We start from the raw sequence: 17,655 nt of genomic DNA on the forward strand, positions 1-17,655 counted from the left end.
CTCTGTGGTCAGGAGAGACCTCAGAAGAGGGGAGGTTTGAGCTGAGCTTGGAATCTAAAGTTGCCAGCTCTGCAAAGGGACAAAGAGCCTAGGGTGGCAGCAGATAGAAAGTCTACGTTTATCATTAGAGCAGGCTAATCTCTTCCCTTTTGATAATGGGATTCTTAGGGCCTAACATAACGCTAGGCTTTGAATAGGTATATAATAAGAGTCGATTTTAGCACAAATGTACTAAATGTTTATTGGAATTATCTTGGTTAATCCTCACAACAAGATACAAACAAGTCAAGGGAAGAAAATTAAGAGAAACAAAGTAACTTACCCAGGGGCATGTAGTAGGTATGTGGCAAAACCAAGATTACCCTTAAACCAAGACTTCTGACCCCCAGAAACTATGCTTCTAATTAACCACTGAGTCTCACTGAGCTCCAGCATCTGAAAGGCTTTCTAAAACTATAGTTTTTTGCATCAAGCCAAACCAACTAAATTAGAATCTCAGAGGTTGGCGATTAGAAACCTGAATTTTTAATAGGCCCTCTAGATGATTTTTATGCACACTTGAAGTTGAGAACCACTGTGCTCTGTTGAAAAAAATGAAGTACTCTACTATTTGTACTACTTTGCCCCAAATCTTGCAAATTCCCAGGCCCCTAAACTCTATAGATGCCCATTCTCTTAAACTTTGAGCCCTTATAATCAGGTCAACTTAACACTGTGTTACAAGAAAGAAATCTTAGAGTCTAAGACCTGCAAGAGGGATAAGGAAAAACACTGACAAACCCCTCCCCACCAGCATTCTCCCACCCACCCTCCACTACACTTTGATTTTAACCTAACTAACCTGTAACTCCAGGAACGTTAGGACTTGTTTACCAGTTCAGCTAAGCCCTGGAGCCACTCTCAAGATTTGGCCCTTCTGCTGAGCAAGCCTAAAGTACGCTCAGGACCTAAGAGATAAGCCAGCCACCCCACACCCCATTCCTGCAACCTAAAGCAGGTGGGTCCTTATAGGTTAATCCTTCAGCTGCCCCTCCTGAGGGAAGGGGAGGCAGGGATCCTCGGAACAGGGATACCTGGGATTGAGCATGTCTTTCCTGGGAACTAGGTTGGGAGATCCCCAGAGCAGAGGAACTGCATCTTGACATAGGTCGCTAAGGTTTAGGATTGCCAGAGAAAATACTGGATGCCCACTTATGTCTCAAATATTGCAGGGAGTGTCCTTTTTTTTTTTTTTTTTAAGCGTTGTTTACCTGAAGTTCAACTTTAGGCATGCCGTTTTTTAATTTGCAAGATGTGGCCCTCTACTTGGGGTGCAGGCCCCCCAGCCCCTTTGTACGAGGCATTCAGTCCTTCGGCGTCACGTAACAAGACACACCAGGAGGAGGGCGCCGTACGGGGAAGCCCCGAGAGTGTGAGCGCGCAGGGGTGCTTCTGTCACTGACGGAACGCAGGGCAGAGGGAGGCCCCGCAGGAGACCCGGCTCTAGCGGCCCCGCCGTCTCGCTCGCGGTGCCCCAGACGCGTGCGCAGGACTCGCGTCCTCTCGGGCTCCGCGCCGCCCCCGGCCCGCCCCGGCCCGCCCCGGCCCGCCCCGCCCCGGCCCGCCGCCTGGCCGCGCCCGCCCCGTTCTCCGGGCCTGTGCCGGGTCAGCTGGTGCTGGCGTCAGCGGAGGGATGGGCCGGCTCAGCTCGACCCGGCAGGGCTTGTTTACTATGGCTGATGACCTGGAGCAACAGTGAGTTAATCCTGTGTCTTTCTCTTCCTCTCTCTCTCTGGGCCAGGACCCCGGGACGGTCGGTGACCGAGGAGCAGTTGTAAACACCTTCCCGCCTTCCCTTTTCCAGGTCGGCGTCGGGGGGGCCGGGGGCGGGGGGGCTTCGCTTTTGCCCAGAAGAGGCGGCGGCGGGGCTGGGGAGCGGCGGTCGACGCGCCTGCCTGCGGCCCCGGGGCTCTGCCTGGCCGCTGTGGCTTCGCGGCCGCTCCCCGGTCCGCGGCCGCTGTTCGAAGAGGTTAGGCTTGGTGGTGACGGCCGGTGCCCCGCGGCAGCCCGTGGGACGGGGCGCGGGGGCGCAGAGCAGTCGGTGCTCGTGGAGGTCTGCCCCGGGACGCGGCCGGCGTGCGGAGGGGCCGAGGGGCCGAGGGGCCGAGGCGCCGGGCGGGATTGCCCGGAGTGAGGGGCTCGCGAGTGCCTGGGGCGCTCGCCCGCCGAGACACTGGGTCGCTCTCGACCCTAGGTGATAACGTTTTTAAATCCTCGCAAGATCCCTAATGCTGTGGTTTCAGAATTCCACCTTTGGGGATTTGTTTTCACCGTCTCAAGGGCGTCGGGTTTGGGATGCCACCTGTGGGTGGTACGACTAGCCGTCCGCAGCCGCAGAGAAGCAAGGAAAAGTTGCTTGCTCCAGAAGAATGACTCAGCTCCCAGCCAAGCCTTGATTTCACCACGACAGGGCCTTGCCTGTATCCCGCGTTCCTGCTCTTCAGAGCTGCAGGACTGGCAGCTTGCAAAACGGATTAGCTTTATGACCATAATAGCTTCCTGGGCTTGAAGGAACTGCCCAGGAAGAGTTTTGCTTCCTAAAGATGACCTCTCCGAAAGCAAATTTACAACGGCTGCAATGACTTGGGGAAACACAGGTTAGAGCTAGTAGAGATGCAGGCAGTTCAGCTCCTTCTTACAGATGAAGAAGCCGGCTCATAAAAGTTAGAGGAGACTTGCGCCAATCACCGAGGTCCACAGCAGGCTCTGACCCAACACAGAACCCCATTTGCCTCCCCTACCACTGGGATAGAAGCCCCCTAGAGGGAAGAGACCACTCTGGCCAGGCTAAGTTCACAGCTGAGCAGCTTCTCTGCCCCTTGCCTCAGTTTCCCACCCTAGCCCTCACCTCCCCAATAGCACTGAGTAGATGTAGTGTGCCAGGGACTATTTCCAGTGCTTTAGCTGTAACATTTTTTTTAAAAAAAGATTTTATTTATTTATTCATGAGAAACAGAGAGAAGCAGAGACATAGGTGGAAGGAGAAGCAGGCTCCCTATGGGGAGCCTGATATGGGACTCAACCCCAGGACTCCATGATCATGCCCTGAGCCAAAGGCAGATGCTCAACCACTGAGCCACCCAGAGGTCCCCTAGCTGTAACATTTTTGGGGAAGAGAGGCAAACTAAAGCTCCTCCCTGAGGCATATCTGCCAAGCAGCCCACAGTGCTGTTGCATTGTATGGCATTTCTCCCAAATACTGCTTTGAGCAGGTACAAGGCAAGGTGGAGTCCACATGTCACGGGCTCACTTGTCACAGTCTCTGATGTAGAGAGAAAGTTGGTCTCTTAAGACTGCCAAAATTCTGCAGTCTTGGTACCCACGCTTCAAGCCTACCGTAAGGAATTCCAGTAGAGTATCAAAAGGATTGAGAGTCACTGGATTGATTGTGATGAGAACTCTTATCTGGCTGAAGTCACTAATATACCACTCTCAGCTGCAACCTCAGGATTTCTTTCTTTTTTTTTTTAAGATTTTATTTATTTATTTGATACCCAGAGAAAGAGCACAAGCAGGGGGTGGGAGTAGGAAGAGTAGAGGGAGAAGCAAGCAGAGACTCCCCAACAAGCAGAGAATCCACTGTGGGGCTAGACCCCAGGACCCTGGGATCATGACCTGAGTTGAAGGCAGACACTTAACCAACTGAGCCACACAGGTTCCCCAACCCCAGGATTTCTTGCAAGCCTCTCTCGTCGTCAAAACGTTGAATGAATATAAACAGCTTATGACTTAGCTGGAGGAAAAGAACATTTACTGGGAGGTTATCTTATGCTAGGCATTATTCTGTATGTTTTAGGGGCATAAACTTATTTAATCTTTTTTTTATAAACCATATGAAATAGACACTATTAGTATCTTTCTCTTAAAGATGAGGAAATTGACACAGAGAGGCTAAGTAAGGTGCCTAGAGTCACATTCCTGGTAAGTAGCAGTGTCAGGATTGGAACTCTGGCTTTCTTCTTTATTTCACACTTCCTTTCAGAAAACAGAAATAGCATGAAAATGTGGTTATATACTGTTAAGTTTGAAAAGCTGAGGCTGGGGCTGGCTGGTTCTAGTCTATAGAGCATGTGACTCTTGATGGCAGGGCCATGAGTTTGAGCCCCACACTACTGAGTATAGAGATTATCTAAAAATAAGTAATCAATAAATGAACTTTTAAAGTAATTCTCCAAAAAAGAAAAAAAAGAAAAAACTGCAGCTGGAGCTTCCAGAGGAAGGGTACAGAGAAACCTAGATTTGAGGTGTGGGCTCTAGTTCTGCTGCTTTTTCTAACTAGCCACGTGACCTCCTTGGGCATCAGTTTCCTCGTCTGTGAAATAGGCTGGACTAGATGATTCCTAAGGAACTGCCCTAATCTAAAATCCTGTGCTTCAAATGCTGTATCAGGATGTCCAGTGTGTGGCAAGAGGAATCAGTAATGGTTCCTCTCATTCCCCCCACAGAATGCCCCTGCCTGACTATACTAATATTCACAGACCCTTCCTGTAGCTGGTGGTATCCATCCTGTAATGCCCTTCATTCAGGCAGAGTTCAAGAAAATAGAAATATCATATACAACAGAAAATAATAAACTCATTCAGCATCCTAGGCACCTTTTGAGGTCCCTTACATATCTAGATGATCAAAGGCCAATCATTTATCAGGCCGAAGCCATTCTGCTTATAAATGTGATAGTGTGATACAGAACCAGAGGGTCACCCTCACCCTTCAACCCAATGCTTTCAACCTCTACCCTGAAATCTTAAGTTTTCTTGGAAATAAAGGAGATAGCAGGATGGGTTGTCATTTTACTGCATGCCATTGGAGGTGAGGACATATTTTATACACATTTTATAATCTGAAAAACAAGGCTAGAGGCAATCTGGCAAAGCAATCACAACAGGACTTGAACCCAGGTCTCCTGCCTCCTTCTCCCTTTCTGTCTCATCTCATTGTTCCAGGCTGGACCGATTGATTTTCTGAGAGCCCAGCTGGGCACTGACCCTGCTCTGTACTTCCAGGGGCTTGGAAGGACACACACAAACCCCAAGGTTCTGCCAAGAAGGCAGGTGGCATGGGAATTTGTCCTACCCTAAAGGAACAGCCAGTCCTGGGAATGGCAAAAGATAAAGATAACTGAAGCATTAGTTAATAGTTGTTTCTTTTTCCCCTTGTGATCTTGAACATTATGATAACCAGTAACAAAGGGGAGTTATAAAGCCCAGATGAGATAATAAATGTGAAAGAGCTTTGCAAACTGTGAAGTGTTATATACATGGTGTCCTGAGTATCTCTTGAGACAAAGGGCATGTTGTTAATAGCCGTTTGTTGGAGAAGAGTAGTCTATGCCGCAGCAGGGAATTGCTGACTGCCTTAGCCGCAGGCCTCCTGAACCTGGAAACACCCTGATTACTCTTGTAACTGTCAGCAAGGCTGAGGGCATCAATGTTGCCGATGGGTATCACTGTGTTTCTTTGTCCCAGGCCTCAGGGCTGGCTGAGTAGCTGGCTGCCTGCTTGGCGCCCCACTTCCATGTCTCAGCTGAAGAATGTGGAAGCCAGGATCCTCCAGTGTAAGTAGAAGGGATGGCTTATCCCACCTCCATCAGGAGGTCCAAAGATACAGGATCTCTCCAGGGCCTGCCTGCTACACTGAGCCCACTGATTCCTGATTAACGGTGCTTAGGGTAGAGGGAAAATATGTCAGTGATTTGAGAAGGGATTTGCACAGAGGACACCATATTGTATGATTGTGGTTTCTCTACAGCTCCTTCCGTCTCCATTATGCTAGTTCCTGGCACATCCCGCAACTTCACTTCAAACCCAACAACAGCTATCAACACACACACATATCTACACATTCTCTTTCCCTCCTTTTTTCTCCCCCATTCCTCCCTTCTTCCTTTTTTTTTTTTTAATTTTTTTTAAAATTTATTTATGATAGTCACACACAGAGAGAGAGAGAGAGAGAGGCAGAGACACAGGCAGAGGGAGAAGCAGGCTCCATGCACCGGGAGCCCGACGTGGGATTCGATCCCGGGTCTCCAGGATCGCGCCCTGGGCCAAAGGCAGGCACCAAACCGCTGCACCACCCAGGGATCCCTCCTCCCTTCTTCCTTTTCTCCCTCTCTTCTTCCAAACACATAAGCATTTCTCAGATTTACCACCTTGCAACTTGAGGACCAGCAGCAGCCCTATATTCTCTAATATTGCTATCCATGTATTCCATCCAGTTAGGCCCACCACTTACCTGGTTACTACAGTTAGTTTGGGATTCCCACAGACCCACTCTCTTGGGCAGTAGTATGTTGGGGCAGGGCATCCTGTGATTGACAGCAGCCACAGGCTCAAACAAGACCCATGGGCCGCATCTGCCCATATCTCCCCGCCCTGCACCCACTGCCCAGTCATGGAAACCCTCTGTTCCCATGGGCCTGAGTGGCACAGCTGCAGAACAGCCACAGCTTTGAAGCCTCCTCCCAGGATCCAGGCAACTTCCCAGCCCCCCAGCTGCCCTGTCACGTGACAGTTATCATGCCAGCAGAGTAAGCACTGCACACCATCAGTCTCCAAGAGGAATAAGCCTGTGGCTCAGTCCATACCCATCACCCCTCCACCGGGCTCAGCTCCAGTCGGAAGCTACCCTCCCAGACACCCCCAGTGAGGATGCTTCTGTCCATCTTTTGAGTTCCAAGCACACACAGTACTGGAGTGGTAGATGCAGGAGCTCTATAAGGCCAATGGGGTCACTACAACATGGGCCCAAAGGAACCTGGACATAATTTGAAGGAATAAGATGGCCCCTCTAATTACCTAGAGACTAGATGGCCTACAGATCATGCTTAGATTTGATCTCTTAGAGCATGTGATCAGAGGGTTGTGAAAGGAAAGAAATGAGGAAGGTTTGGCAACAGAGTGGAGAAGCTGAAGCACACATGACAGCAGTCAGAAAACAGTCTTCTTGTTCTGCCCTGTGTTCCCCTCTCCCCAGGCCTCCAGAACAAGTTCCTGGCCCGATATGTTTCCCTCCCAAATCAGAACAAGATCTGGACGGTAACGGTGAGTCCGGAGCTGAGAGATCGCACCCCCCTGGTGATGGTGCATGGCTTCGGGGGTGGCGTAGGCCTCTGGATCCTCAATATGGATTCACTGAGTGCCCGCCGCACACTGCACACCTTTGATCTACTTGGCTTTGGGCGAAGCTCAAGGCCAACGTTCCCGAGGGACCCTGAAGGGGCCGAGGACGAGTTTGTGACATCAATAGAAACGTGGCGGGAGACCATGGGGATCCCCAGTATGATCCTCCTGGGGCATAGTTTGGGAGGATTCCTGGCCACCTCTTACTCTATCAAGTACCCTGAAAGGTAAGGAAAAGTCACACCTCCTGCTCATGACCTAACTCCTTGTCCCACTTGGAACCTTACAATATTAGTTTCCAATGGTTCTCTTCTTCCAGGGCAAGTTAAGGGCCATGGTACCTCCAAGAACATACAACTTGTCTTTTCCTTTTTCCTCCTTTAGAGTTAAACACCTCATCCTGGTGGATCCCTGGGGGTTTCCTCTTCGACCGACTGACCCCAGTGAGATCCGTGCACCCCCAACCTGGTTCAAGGCTGTGGTGTCTGTCCTAGGGCGTTCCAATCCACTGGCTGTTCTTCGAGTAGCTGGGCCCTGGGGTGAGTAGCCTGCAGATAAAGAAACTATCTCCTTAAACCAAGGTTGTCCCATTCTAGAAGCCTCACTGCATCTAGATTCCCACTGTGCTCACTTGTGCCCACTGGCCCATGAGAAGTGGGAATAGGCCTCAATTGTTTTTTAAAACTCTTAATCTGGACATGATCTCTTTGTCTACAGTTTCAGAAGGTTCTTTTTTTCTTCATCCACACGCAAAAAGCTTTCCTATACGGGGAACAGATGGAGCAGAACTACTATTCTGTGTCTTGGCTAGAGAGAGAGAAAAAGGGGCCATCAAGTGACTCTTCCTCTGCTGAGTTCTTAGGCTGCAATGTTTATGGCAACCCGTTGGTGATTCAGCATGGTACCCACCATCAGATCCCATGGTACCCACCGCAGATCCTCCTGTAGGTGCTGGAGCCTCCAACATAACCCACAGTGGCAGGCAAGCCCCTCTAAACCATACCCTATTCCAGTTAGGTATTATATCTTTACCACTTAGGAGCTGTCAGCAAACTCTGGGCAAGGGAAGGGAAGGAAGTCAGGGGGAGCCAGCCAGAGTAAGTAAAATTAGTAGGTCTCAGCATATTGAATTTAAATAAATTATTTAAAAAAAAATTAGTAGGTCTCAGCCTTCTGACCTCATATTGCCAATACTCTTACTTTCGAGGGGGGAGTGGCTTTTTTTTTTAAGATTTTTTTTTTAAGATTTTATTTATTTATTCATGAGAGATACAGAGAGAGAGAGAGAGAGGCAGAGACACAGGGAGAGGGAGAAGCAGGCTCCATGCAGGGAGCCTGATGTGGGATTTGATCCCGGGTCTCCAGGATCACACCCTGGGCTGAGGGCAGTGCTAAACCGCTGAGCCACCAGAGCTGCCCCGGGGAGTGACTTTTAATCTGATGAAGTAAAAAGCAGATTCCTTCTATAGAAAAGATTGGTGATCTCCTATCCTGTAACAATTACTTATGTATACATAGTGCTGTTCAGTAGCCAATTATTACAAAGCTAATTACTAATGGTTGAATAAGTATTGTCTCTTGAGGCCCTTCAAAAGAAACAGAATGACTCTGGATAAAAGAGGGAAAATGAGGATTTGAGTAGAAGGTAGGAGTTTGGGACGAAAGGAAGGTTATCAAGACACACAGGTGCCAAAGAAGAATAAATGATCAGAGAGCTGACCTCAGACATTCCAGCACTGTGGACTCCAGCACGCCCTCTGTGGTCCCTTCCCAGGGATAAGCTCTGGTGTGATTACTCTCCCCTTTTCTGGAATTGTGTCTGGCCAGGTTCATGCAGAGGCCTCAGAACCAGTGTGGTTGAGAAGCTGGCTGGCAGCCATGGAGGAGGGTCAGGGCCTAGGGGATCCTGGCTGTACCTCCCTCTCACATCTTGATCCTCATGCACAGAGAGAAGACCAAGAGAGAGATCAGAAGTTGACCATTAGGCCCAATTTTTAGTCTGTTTTGGGTGCCCTCCTGCTTGTGTGTGTGTGCTCTAGGGGAAAGGGAAGGGAACAGATTGCTCTAAAACGGCCCAAGTCTGAGATGCCAGAGTTAAATTTACCTCTCCGCTCGTATTCTATTATAGGGCTGAACCTGAGAGGGTGCTTGGCAGATAGTCTAGTTCCATCTGATACCTTCAGAAGATTGAAAGGCCTTAAGGGTCTCCGGGCTCCTGGCTGACTTAGTCCATAGAGCATGCAACTCTTGATTTCGGGGTTGTGAGGTAGAGCCCCACATCAAGTGTAGAGATGACTTTAAAAAGAAAAAAAAAAATCCCTAAGGATCTCAAGGAGAAAGAACATAGCTCAGACTATAAAAGAAAAGCATCTCAGCCATGGACTTTTTTTTTTTTTTTTTAGATTTTTATTTATTTATTTGAGAGAGAGTGTGCACAAGCAGTGGGGGAGGCACACAAGTACTCCCACTGAGCACAGAGCCCCCAGTGCAGGGCCAATCCCACAACTCTGAGATTAGGACCCAAGCTGAAATAAAGAGTCAAAAATCAGATAGATGCCTTGGACACCAGGGTGGCTCAGCGGTTGAGCGTCTGTCTTTGGCTTAGGGCATGATCCTGGGGTCCTGGGATAGAGCCCCACATCGGGCTCCCTGCTGGGAGCTTGCTTCTCCCTCTGCCTGTGTCTCTGCCTCTCTTTCTGTGTCTCTCATGAATAAATAAATAAAATCTTAAAAAAAAAAAGATGTCCAACTGACAGCCGCCCAGGCCCTCCTCAGCCATGGACTCTTACAAGGCTTGAGATCCTGGGAGGAAAAGTGCTTGAGACTTCATTGGGCTGAAAATAAGCTGGTTCCATTGGACTATCTACCTTCTTTGGCAACCAGCTGACTCTCACTGTAGTCGTCTGGGGCTTCCCAACAGCTCACACAGTCTGGCTGCCACTATAAAGTTAAACGTGCAGAGCAAACAAACCCCTGGAGAAATAACATGTGGTTCAAGTTGTTCAAACATACATAAGCACACCGCCATCACCCTTGCTCCCCAAACTAGCCACTCCCATGTTTTTCTCTCCACTCCCAGGGCCTGGCCTGGTACAGCGATTCCGGCCGGACTTCAAGCGCAAGTTTGCAGACTTCTTTGAAGATGATACTATATCTGAGTATATCTACCATTGCAACGCACAGAATCCCAGGTGAGGGTGGCTCCTGGAGCCAGCTTGGAGTGGAAGGGTTTGGAGATGTAACTCCAGAACCGTCCCAAGATCATTCTCTGCTGTATTTCTTCTTGCACAAAGCTCTCATTCAATTAGGGAAATACAGGCACTAGCAGCCTCAATTATTTCCAGAGACCTCCCTAGGGAGTGGCACAAAAGGATGGAGAAGATAATAGATTGCTTCAACATACTGCCCATCTCTAGAGGAAGACTCTTACTCTTCCCTAGAGATAGGTACTTAGCCTGACAGGCAAGAGTCTGGAAAACATTTTAAAAGTTTTTTTTTAACTGAAAAAGTAATATGAATATGGTATTTTTTAAAAGGCAGGAAAAAAAAAGTCTTCCCCATCCCAGCCTGTAGTTCCCAAATTTCCTTGCTATTTCCAGTCCAAGATATGATGTGACATTGCTTTAGAGAACTTCTTTGCACATCTTCCTTTACACACACACAATTTTATCTATACAATACCTTACTACAAATAGAACTGCTGTAGTATGCATTTTAAAATTTAATTATGTGTACCTTGAAATACTATTTTTTAAATTTTTATTTATTTATTTATTTGATAGAGAAAGAGAATACACAGATAGGCAGAGCAGCAGGCAGAGGGAGGAGAAGCAGGCCCCCCACTGAGCAGAGAGCATGTGGGGCTTGATCCCAAGACCCTGGGATCATGACCTGAGCTAAAGACAGACGCTTAACCTACTGAGCCACCAAGACACACCAGGTGCACCTTGAAATACTTAATGGTGGGATAGGAATCCCTTCCACACCTTATGGACATTTTGAGGTGTCCCCAGAATCTTGAGAAGTTTCCATGACTATTCACACAGCAGGCCCCACAAACCTGCTGCAGTCTTGGCAACTGAAAGCCAGGGCACAGTCAGGAAGGTAATCTTCCTCCCAGGCAGCGCCCTAGGAATGACTGATATAGGAGCCTAGGTTGGTGGCACTGCCTCTGTGGAAGCCTCACCCAGCTTGCTGTGAGGCATCTGGGGGAAGCCAGGGTCACTGGAGCAGAGGCACTGCACCACCTCATTCCAGGCCTGCCCAGGTCAGCCGTGGTGAGCCCAAAGCTGTGAAGATGGTGGAGTGGTTACATTCCAGCAATGCTGTCTGAGTATTAGCCCACACCCAGCCGGCTTTGGGACAGTGTGGGAACTGTCTGTCCAACATTCCGCATGAGCTCAGCTGTTTGAAGTGCCCTGCTTCAGCAGCCGTATTGAGACTCAGCTCAGCAGTCAAATCAGGTAGCCCCCGACTTCCTGCTCTTGACCCCCCTCTCAGTCCCCACTGGGCTCAGTGCCAGTCCATACCCACTCAAGGCCCAACCCCAGCTCTCTGCTCAGAACTTTACCCAGTCCCAGACCTAGTTGTGTGTAATGAATGGCCTCCCAATCTCAGCCTCAGAATATATAATCCTGCAACTCCTTCGTGTCCTGGGGGAAGTAGAGGTGACATCAGTGATATCTACCCTCTCCCTGCAATACCATCACTTAATTTTATAACTGCCCAGATGTTTGTGAGTTGTAGCCCTGACATACTCACCTTAACTCTTATCAGTTCCTTGGAAAACATGAAATCTGGCTAGGGAAAAATAGTTAAGGTTTACATACTTTGCTTTACCTAATTTTAGGGGCCTTGTCCATATTTTCATTTTCCCCAGTGAAGAAATAAAGAGGATATAATTCTCCAACTTGTAAATTTAAAAAAAAAAAAAAAAAAAGGGAAGTGTATTCTGGTTGTATGACTTACTAAGAAAACAGCCAGGATTTGAATTCCCGTCTCTCTGACTCCAGAGTCCATAATTTTCCACCATGCTGTTATGTCTCAGGGAAGAACTCTGTTTCTGGTGGCCTGTGCAGAACTCAGGCTTGTCTTCATGCTGGGGGTACAAAGGAGACTGGGATACAATACCCAAACAGGCTGGGCCTGGTAGGCAGCAGTCTCCTGAACCTTCCTGCCTCCTACAAAAGCTGCAGAGCAGCCCAGAAGGCCAGCTTCCATCCCAACCTTGCAGATCCCTCACACTACTTCTCAGCTCTGCCTAAGGAAATGGCCAGGGAGCAAAGTAAATTAAATTGGCCTTGCTTCTCACATAGTAAGTACAGCTCCCCCTGGGTCCTCACAAGACTGGTGTCTCATTCCAGAGTCTTGTCAGGAAGCCCCTGGCACTGCTGTCTCGTATTTGCTCTTCACGGCCCCCCTCACATGAGCCCCTCACCCCTCTCTTCCACCCCCAGCAAGCCAAGCCCCTAGTCTGTTTACTATCTTTTTTGTAATTCTTGAGAAATCCAAGTTAAATAATGAATCATATAATTTGCTATTAATTATTTATTAAAGGATTTATTTATTTTTTTTAATAAATTTTTATTTATTTATGATAGTCAGAGAGAGAGAGAGAGAGGCAGAGACACAGGCAGAGGGAGAAGCAGGCTCCATGCACCGGGAGCCCGACGTGGGATTCGATCCTGGGTCTTCAGGATCGCGCCCTGGGCCAAAGGCAGGCGCCAAACCGCTGCACCACCTAGGGATCCCAGGATTTATTTATTTTAGAGAAAGAGCATGAGTGGAAAGGGCAGAGGGAGAGGGTCTCAAACAGACTCACACTGAGCACAGAGCCTGACACAGGGCTGGATCCCAGGACCCTGAAATCATGACCTAGCCGAAACCACGAGTTGGACGCCCAACTGACTGAGCCACTCAGGCACCTATTTATTTATTTACTTACTTACTTACTTATTGATAATTAGCTACTTAAACGCCCACTTCCTCAAAGTGTAAGATAATTGTAAGCTTTATGAGGGCCGGCACCACCTCTGTCTTTCTCATGTCTCCACACATGGCCCAGGGCATGACATGTGAATATTTGTTGAGTAAATAAATGTTAACCTGTTGCATCTTGGACAGTTGTCGGCGTCAGCGGTTTATCCAAGTATGTCCCTGACTATCTCCTGTGCTGGGAGGTCTCCACAGCCTCAGACCTGTCTCCTCATCTTCCCAATATTTAACGAGCCCGGCCCAGGATTCTAAGAGGAATACATACGTGGTCAAGTGTACCGTTCCAGCCGTGTCGTATTGACACTGGGTGCTGCAGGGTTTATTCTGCTCACTGCCTGCCTCATCATGTTTTGCTCCTCCAGTGGTGAGACAGCTTTCAAAGCCATGATGGAGTCCTTCGGCTGGGCACGGCGCCCCATGTTGGAGCGAATTCACTTGATTCGAAAAGATGTGCCCATCACCATGATCTATGGGGCCAACACCTGGATAGATACCAGCACAGGGAAGAAAGTAAAGATGCAGCGACCGGATTCCTACGTCCGAGACATGGTATGTCAGCCAAGCAAGGAGAGCAGGACTGAGGTAGAAGTGTTGTGTGTTGAATGCGAGCACACAGTGAACTTTGGGTGCAGATGAACCTTGGGGTGGAGAAGGGTAAGCAAATAGGAGAAAGAGGAATGGACAGATTCAGATAGTGCAGTGGATTTGAAAGAGATGACTCTTCAATACTGTAATGAAGGGTTTCTCATTTCCGTACAGTCCAGGTCAGCCAAATGACAGGTTCTTGTTCAGTAGCTAGATACGGGTGCTGCCACTCCCAACCCGTATCCCACCCAAAACCAGCACCATGAACAGTAGAGCAAACAGTAGAGGCTGCCATTAAGTCTTCCCACCACTACCTTCCCTTTTTCTTATCCCATTCCTCATTTGCTAATGAGTGTGCTTAATTAGTCTGGGTGTCATCTGTGGGCCCTGGTTAAGCAGACCTGGGGATGAAATGAGTAGATGGCAGTGGGGCTGGCATTGAAGGAGGTACAGTGAAGAGCCAGAGGAGAACAAGAATGGGACTCTGGGATTCATTGATTACCCCCACACACAGGAAAGTGCCAAAATTCTAGGAGGAAGGTGGACCATTGTTTGTTTGTTTGTTTCTTTCTTTCTTTTTTAAAATTTATTTATTTTTTGGAGAGAGAGTGTGTGTGTGAGTGTGTGTGAGGGCGTTGAGGGGGGTGGTGGAGGGAGAGAAACTCAAGCAGACTCTGTGCTAAACATGGAGCCTGATACGGGGCTCGATCTCATGACCCTGAGATCATGACCTGAGCTGAAATCAAGAGTCCGGTGCTCAACTGACTGAGCCTCCCAGGTATACTGTGGACTGTTGTTTCTGATAAGTGCTCATAGATGATCGCCAAGCAGGTCTAAAGGGGGAAGAAATGGTGTGCCATCTTTCCAGGGCTGGGAATAAAGATCCTTCCCACCCACTGTGGGTTCCTCCTCTCTCCACAGGAGATTGAAGGTGCTTCACATCATGTCTATGCAGACCAGCCACACATCTTCAATTCTGTGGTGGAAGAGATCTGTGACTCAGTTGACTGAGCTGCTGTCCCTAGAGGAAGAGGAGAAAGCCAGAGTTGCTCTCGCCTCCCTGTCCGCTTACTCGCCCCCGTGTCCTTTCCTCACCAACTAACATGTGCCAGCCAGGCAGTCTTGGGCTGTCCCCAGGCCAGGATCACAGTGAAAAGGAGCACTCCTGAGCCCATGCTAAGGGTTGGAGGCAGAAGCCACATGAGGCCTTGAGCACTCCACCCCAGGGAAGAACATAAAGGGTTGCATAGTGCCACCCATTCTCTCCATGCCAAGTGTCACCCAGATGGTGGTTGTGAAGGTATTGCACCGAGCCACCTTCCCTCCCTGTGCCAAAGGGAGGGCAGCCTCTTCCCCTGGGCAAAGGACTCCCGGCAGTCTTTTCCAACTCTGGAGTGTTTGTGGGGGTAGGTTCCAAGCAAAAGCATCCTCCCCCATCACCCCCTAGCCTCCATTCCATGCCAGTTTTGTCCAGAATCTGGTTGGGAGCTAACTACCAACTAACTACTAACTTCTTAACTACCAAGAGCAGGTTGAGGGGCACCCTTGAGCTGTGGAGTCCCTCCCATGACCTAAGTAAGAAGTCCTATCCAAAGGCCTCATTAATTGATGAGGACCAGCCCAGGGCAGGAGACAGCTGGCCCACAGTGATAGAGCTCTGCTCTGGGAAAACTAAGCCTAGAACCCAGGTCTGCTGACACCCAGTACTCACTTCTGCTAAAGTTCATGCCAGGCACCATTGTCATGAGGCTGGTCCTGGTCACTGGCCAAGGGTAAGCCCATCCCTATCCCACATTCCAGCCCCATTGTGCAGGGGTGCTGTTACCCTGCCCTGTGTCTCAGCCCTGGCTGCCAAAGCTGGGGACACTCAAGTGCTTCCTTCCCTGCCCTTTCATCCTCCCAGTTGGGAGGCCTCTTGGCCTTCCTCTCTCTGTGCCTTGGGCCCTAAAGCCCCACCTGTAGTAGAGAGCAAAGGTGGCCCCTGGTGGAGAGATAAGGGAAAGACTGTCTGGATTCCCTGTTCCTACTAGTATCAGGGTTTTTCTACCTGTCCCCCAGGCTGTGGCCCACCATGAGCCCCTGCCCATGGTCCAGTGGAGAGCCTCAAGCCAGCAATTCCCTGTCCTCATCAGCCACAGGATGGTTCTCACTGCCTGGCCCTCTATCCCTGCCATCTGTCCCATGGTCTTCAGCTCATCCTGCCCCCAATTTACCTGTCATGTCTCCTACAGGCTGGTTCCAGGTGCTGCTCTGAGGTTCTGGGCAGTGGGCTGGGCCTGGCCCCAGAAGCAGGGCAGCTCCTGTCTGCTCCTTGAGTTTTGTAAAGCCAACCCTTTCACCAGAATAGTATTAACTCCTGGTGCTTTGTACTACTGGTCCAGCTGCCTTGGGCTCCTTTTCTATATTAATAAAGAAATGAGCAAAAACTGGTGGCAGTGATGTTTGATAGAGCCGGGTGGTGCCTGAGTCAGAGAAGGGGGCCAGAGAGGTTACACCCCACCCCTCTCCTGTTCAATGTAGCATTTCCCTGGGTCAGCACAGGCTGTGTCAGCCAAGCCCCTCATAGGATGGACAAGGAGTGTGGATGGGCCAAGCCCCAAATCCTAGGAGGAGAACTAGGGAACACCAGGTACTCCCCAATGCCATTAAGTAGCCCCGTCTTCCAAAGTGTACTCCACCTGGGCCTACACCTGGACTGTTCAACAGCCTGTTCTACCACCTACTCATCCTCTAGATCTCAGCTCAAATATTCCTTATGCGAGGAAGCTTCCCGCTGACCTCCCACACTAGGCTTGGACTCCCTCTTCTGTTTCTGTGGTGTACCCAACTGCTTCTTTGTAAGATTGATGAGCTTGTCACTTGTTTAATGTCTGCCTTGCCTCCCTAGACCAGAAGCCACTTAAGGAAAAGGAGCACATCTGGCACCTAGTTAATGTTCAATAAATGTTTGTTTTGACTGAGCCAAGAGAAGTGAGATATGCCAAGTGCTCAAAAATGTGTTCAAATCATTGCCAACAGTGCCTTCTGTGTGCTGGCTGACTCCAGCCAGGCTCAGAATTCTTTGCTCCGAACAGCACATCATCCTACTCTTATCATAAGGAATGCATGAGGGAATGAACGAATCAACGAGTGAATGAATGAATGGAACTCCTGGGTATGTGATTATAATCACACATGGTGTCTTTGTGACTGAAGATTGCTCGATGGCCAACCCCTGGCCATCCCCCTTTGAACCTACGAGGAGGACAAAGCAGGTGTGTAGAGCTTACGGTAAGCCAAGCACGAGGGCTGCAATAATGAAGAAGCCTGGTGCCAGCCTTCATGGGACATCACACTTGGACTTGGAGAGACACGATTATTATGTGAATCAATACAAAACTGCAACTGAAAAGGGCCACCCAGAGAGGTAGGAAGGCCTTAGGAGGTGAGGAGCCCTGCTGAGCCTGGAGGCAAGGCAGTGAGGTAGGGAGGAGGAAGGAGCCTCTGGAGAGAGCAGAGGCCAGTTAGCAGGGATGATGCCTGAGGTGAGGCTGGGATGGGTAGGGATCTGGGTCCTCCAGCCTCCAGAAGAATGTTGTGCTCATCCTAAGAGCAACAGAAAGAACTGGAGTGAGGGTCAGGGTGGAGTAGGAAGGGTGACAATCTAATTTGTGACTTGAGCCAGCCACCCTGGCTGCTCTATGGAGTATGGGAGAGGGGTGGCCCCTGTGGGAGAATTTAAGGCTACTGCAGTGCTCCAAGCCAGAGAGGCTGGTAGCTTGCACTTGGCATATGCCTAGTGGACACACAAGAGGAGAAAAGCTGCAAGAAACGCTTAGGAAAAATCAAAAGGACTTGAGGTGAACACTGAATGATGCTACACAAGCTGCCCATGTCATGAGGAATGCATGAGTAAATGAATGAATGAATGAATGGATGG

At 49.3% G+C, this 17,655-nt stretch overlaps 1 protein-coding gene across 3 annotated transcripts; it reads left to right on the forward strand.

The window, feature by feature from the left end:
• Positions 1-1,615: 1,615 nt before the first annotated feature.
• Positions 1,616-16,696, forward strand: ABHD4 (abhydrolase domain containing 4, N-acyl phospholipase B). Of its 3 annotated transcripts, none has more exons than XM_077908556.1 (7): positions 1,616-1,734; positions 5,505-5,593; positions 7,012-7,384; positions 7,542-7,696; positions 10,237-10,348; positions 13,514-13,700; positions 14,658-16,696. In XM_077908556.1, exons 1-7 carry the CDS (start codon positions 1,673-1,675, stop codon positions 14,745-14,747), a joined length of 1,068 nt encoding a protein of 355 aa, XP_077764682.1. In that variant the 5' UTR covers positions 1,616-1,672; the 3' UTR covers positions 14,748-16,696. The 3 variants fall into 3 exon arrangements, with proteins under 3 accessions (XP_077764682.1, XP_077764684.1, XP_077764683.1); XM_077908557.1 differs by having other exon boundaries at positions 1,705-1,843; XM_077908558.1 differs by lacking the exons at positions 13,514-13,700; positions 14,658-16,696 and adding an exon at positions 7,915-8,139 and having other exon boundaries at positions 10,237-10,354.
• The last annotated feature ends 959 nt before the right edge of the window (positions 16,697-17,655 follow it).

Source organism: Canis aureus, chromosome 9 (genome assembly GCF_053574225.1).
Source record: "Canis aureus isolate CA01 chromosome 9, VMU_Caureus_v.1.0, whole genome shotgun sequence".
Lineage (NCBI taxonomy): Eukaryota > Metazoa > Chordata > Mammalia > Carnivora > Canidae > Canis > Canis aureus.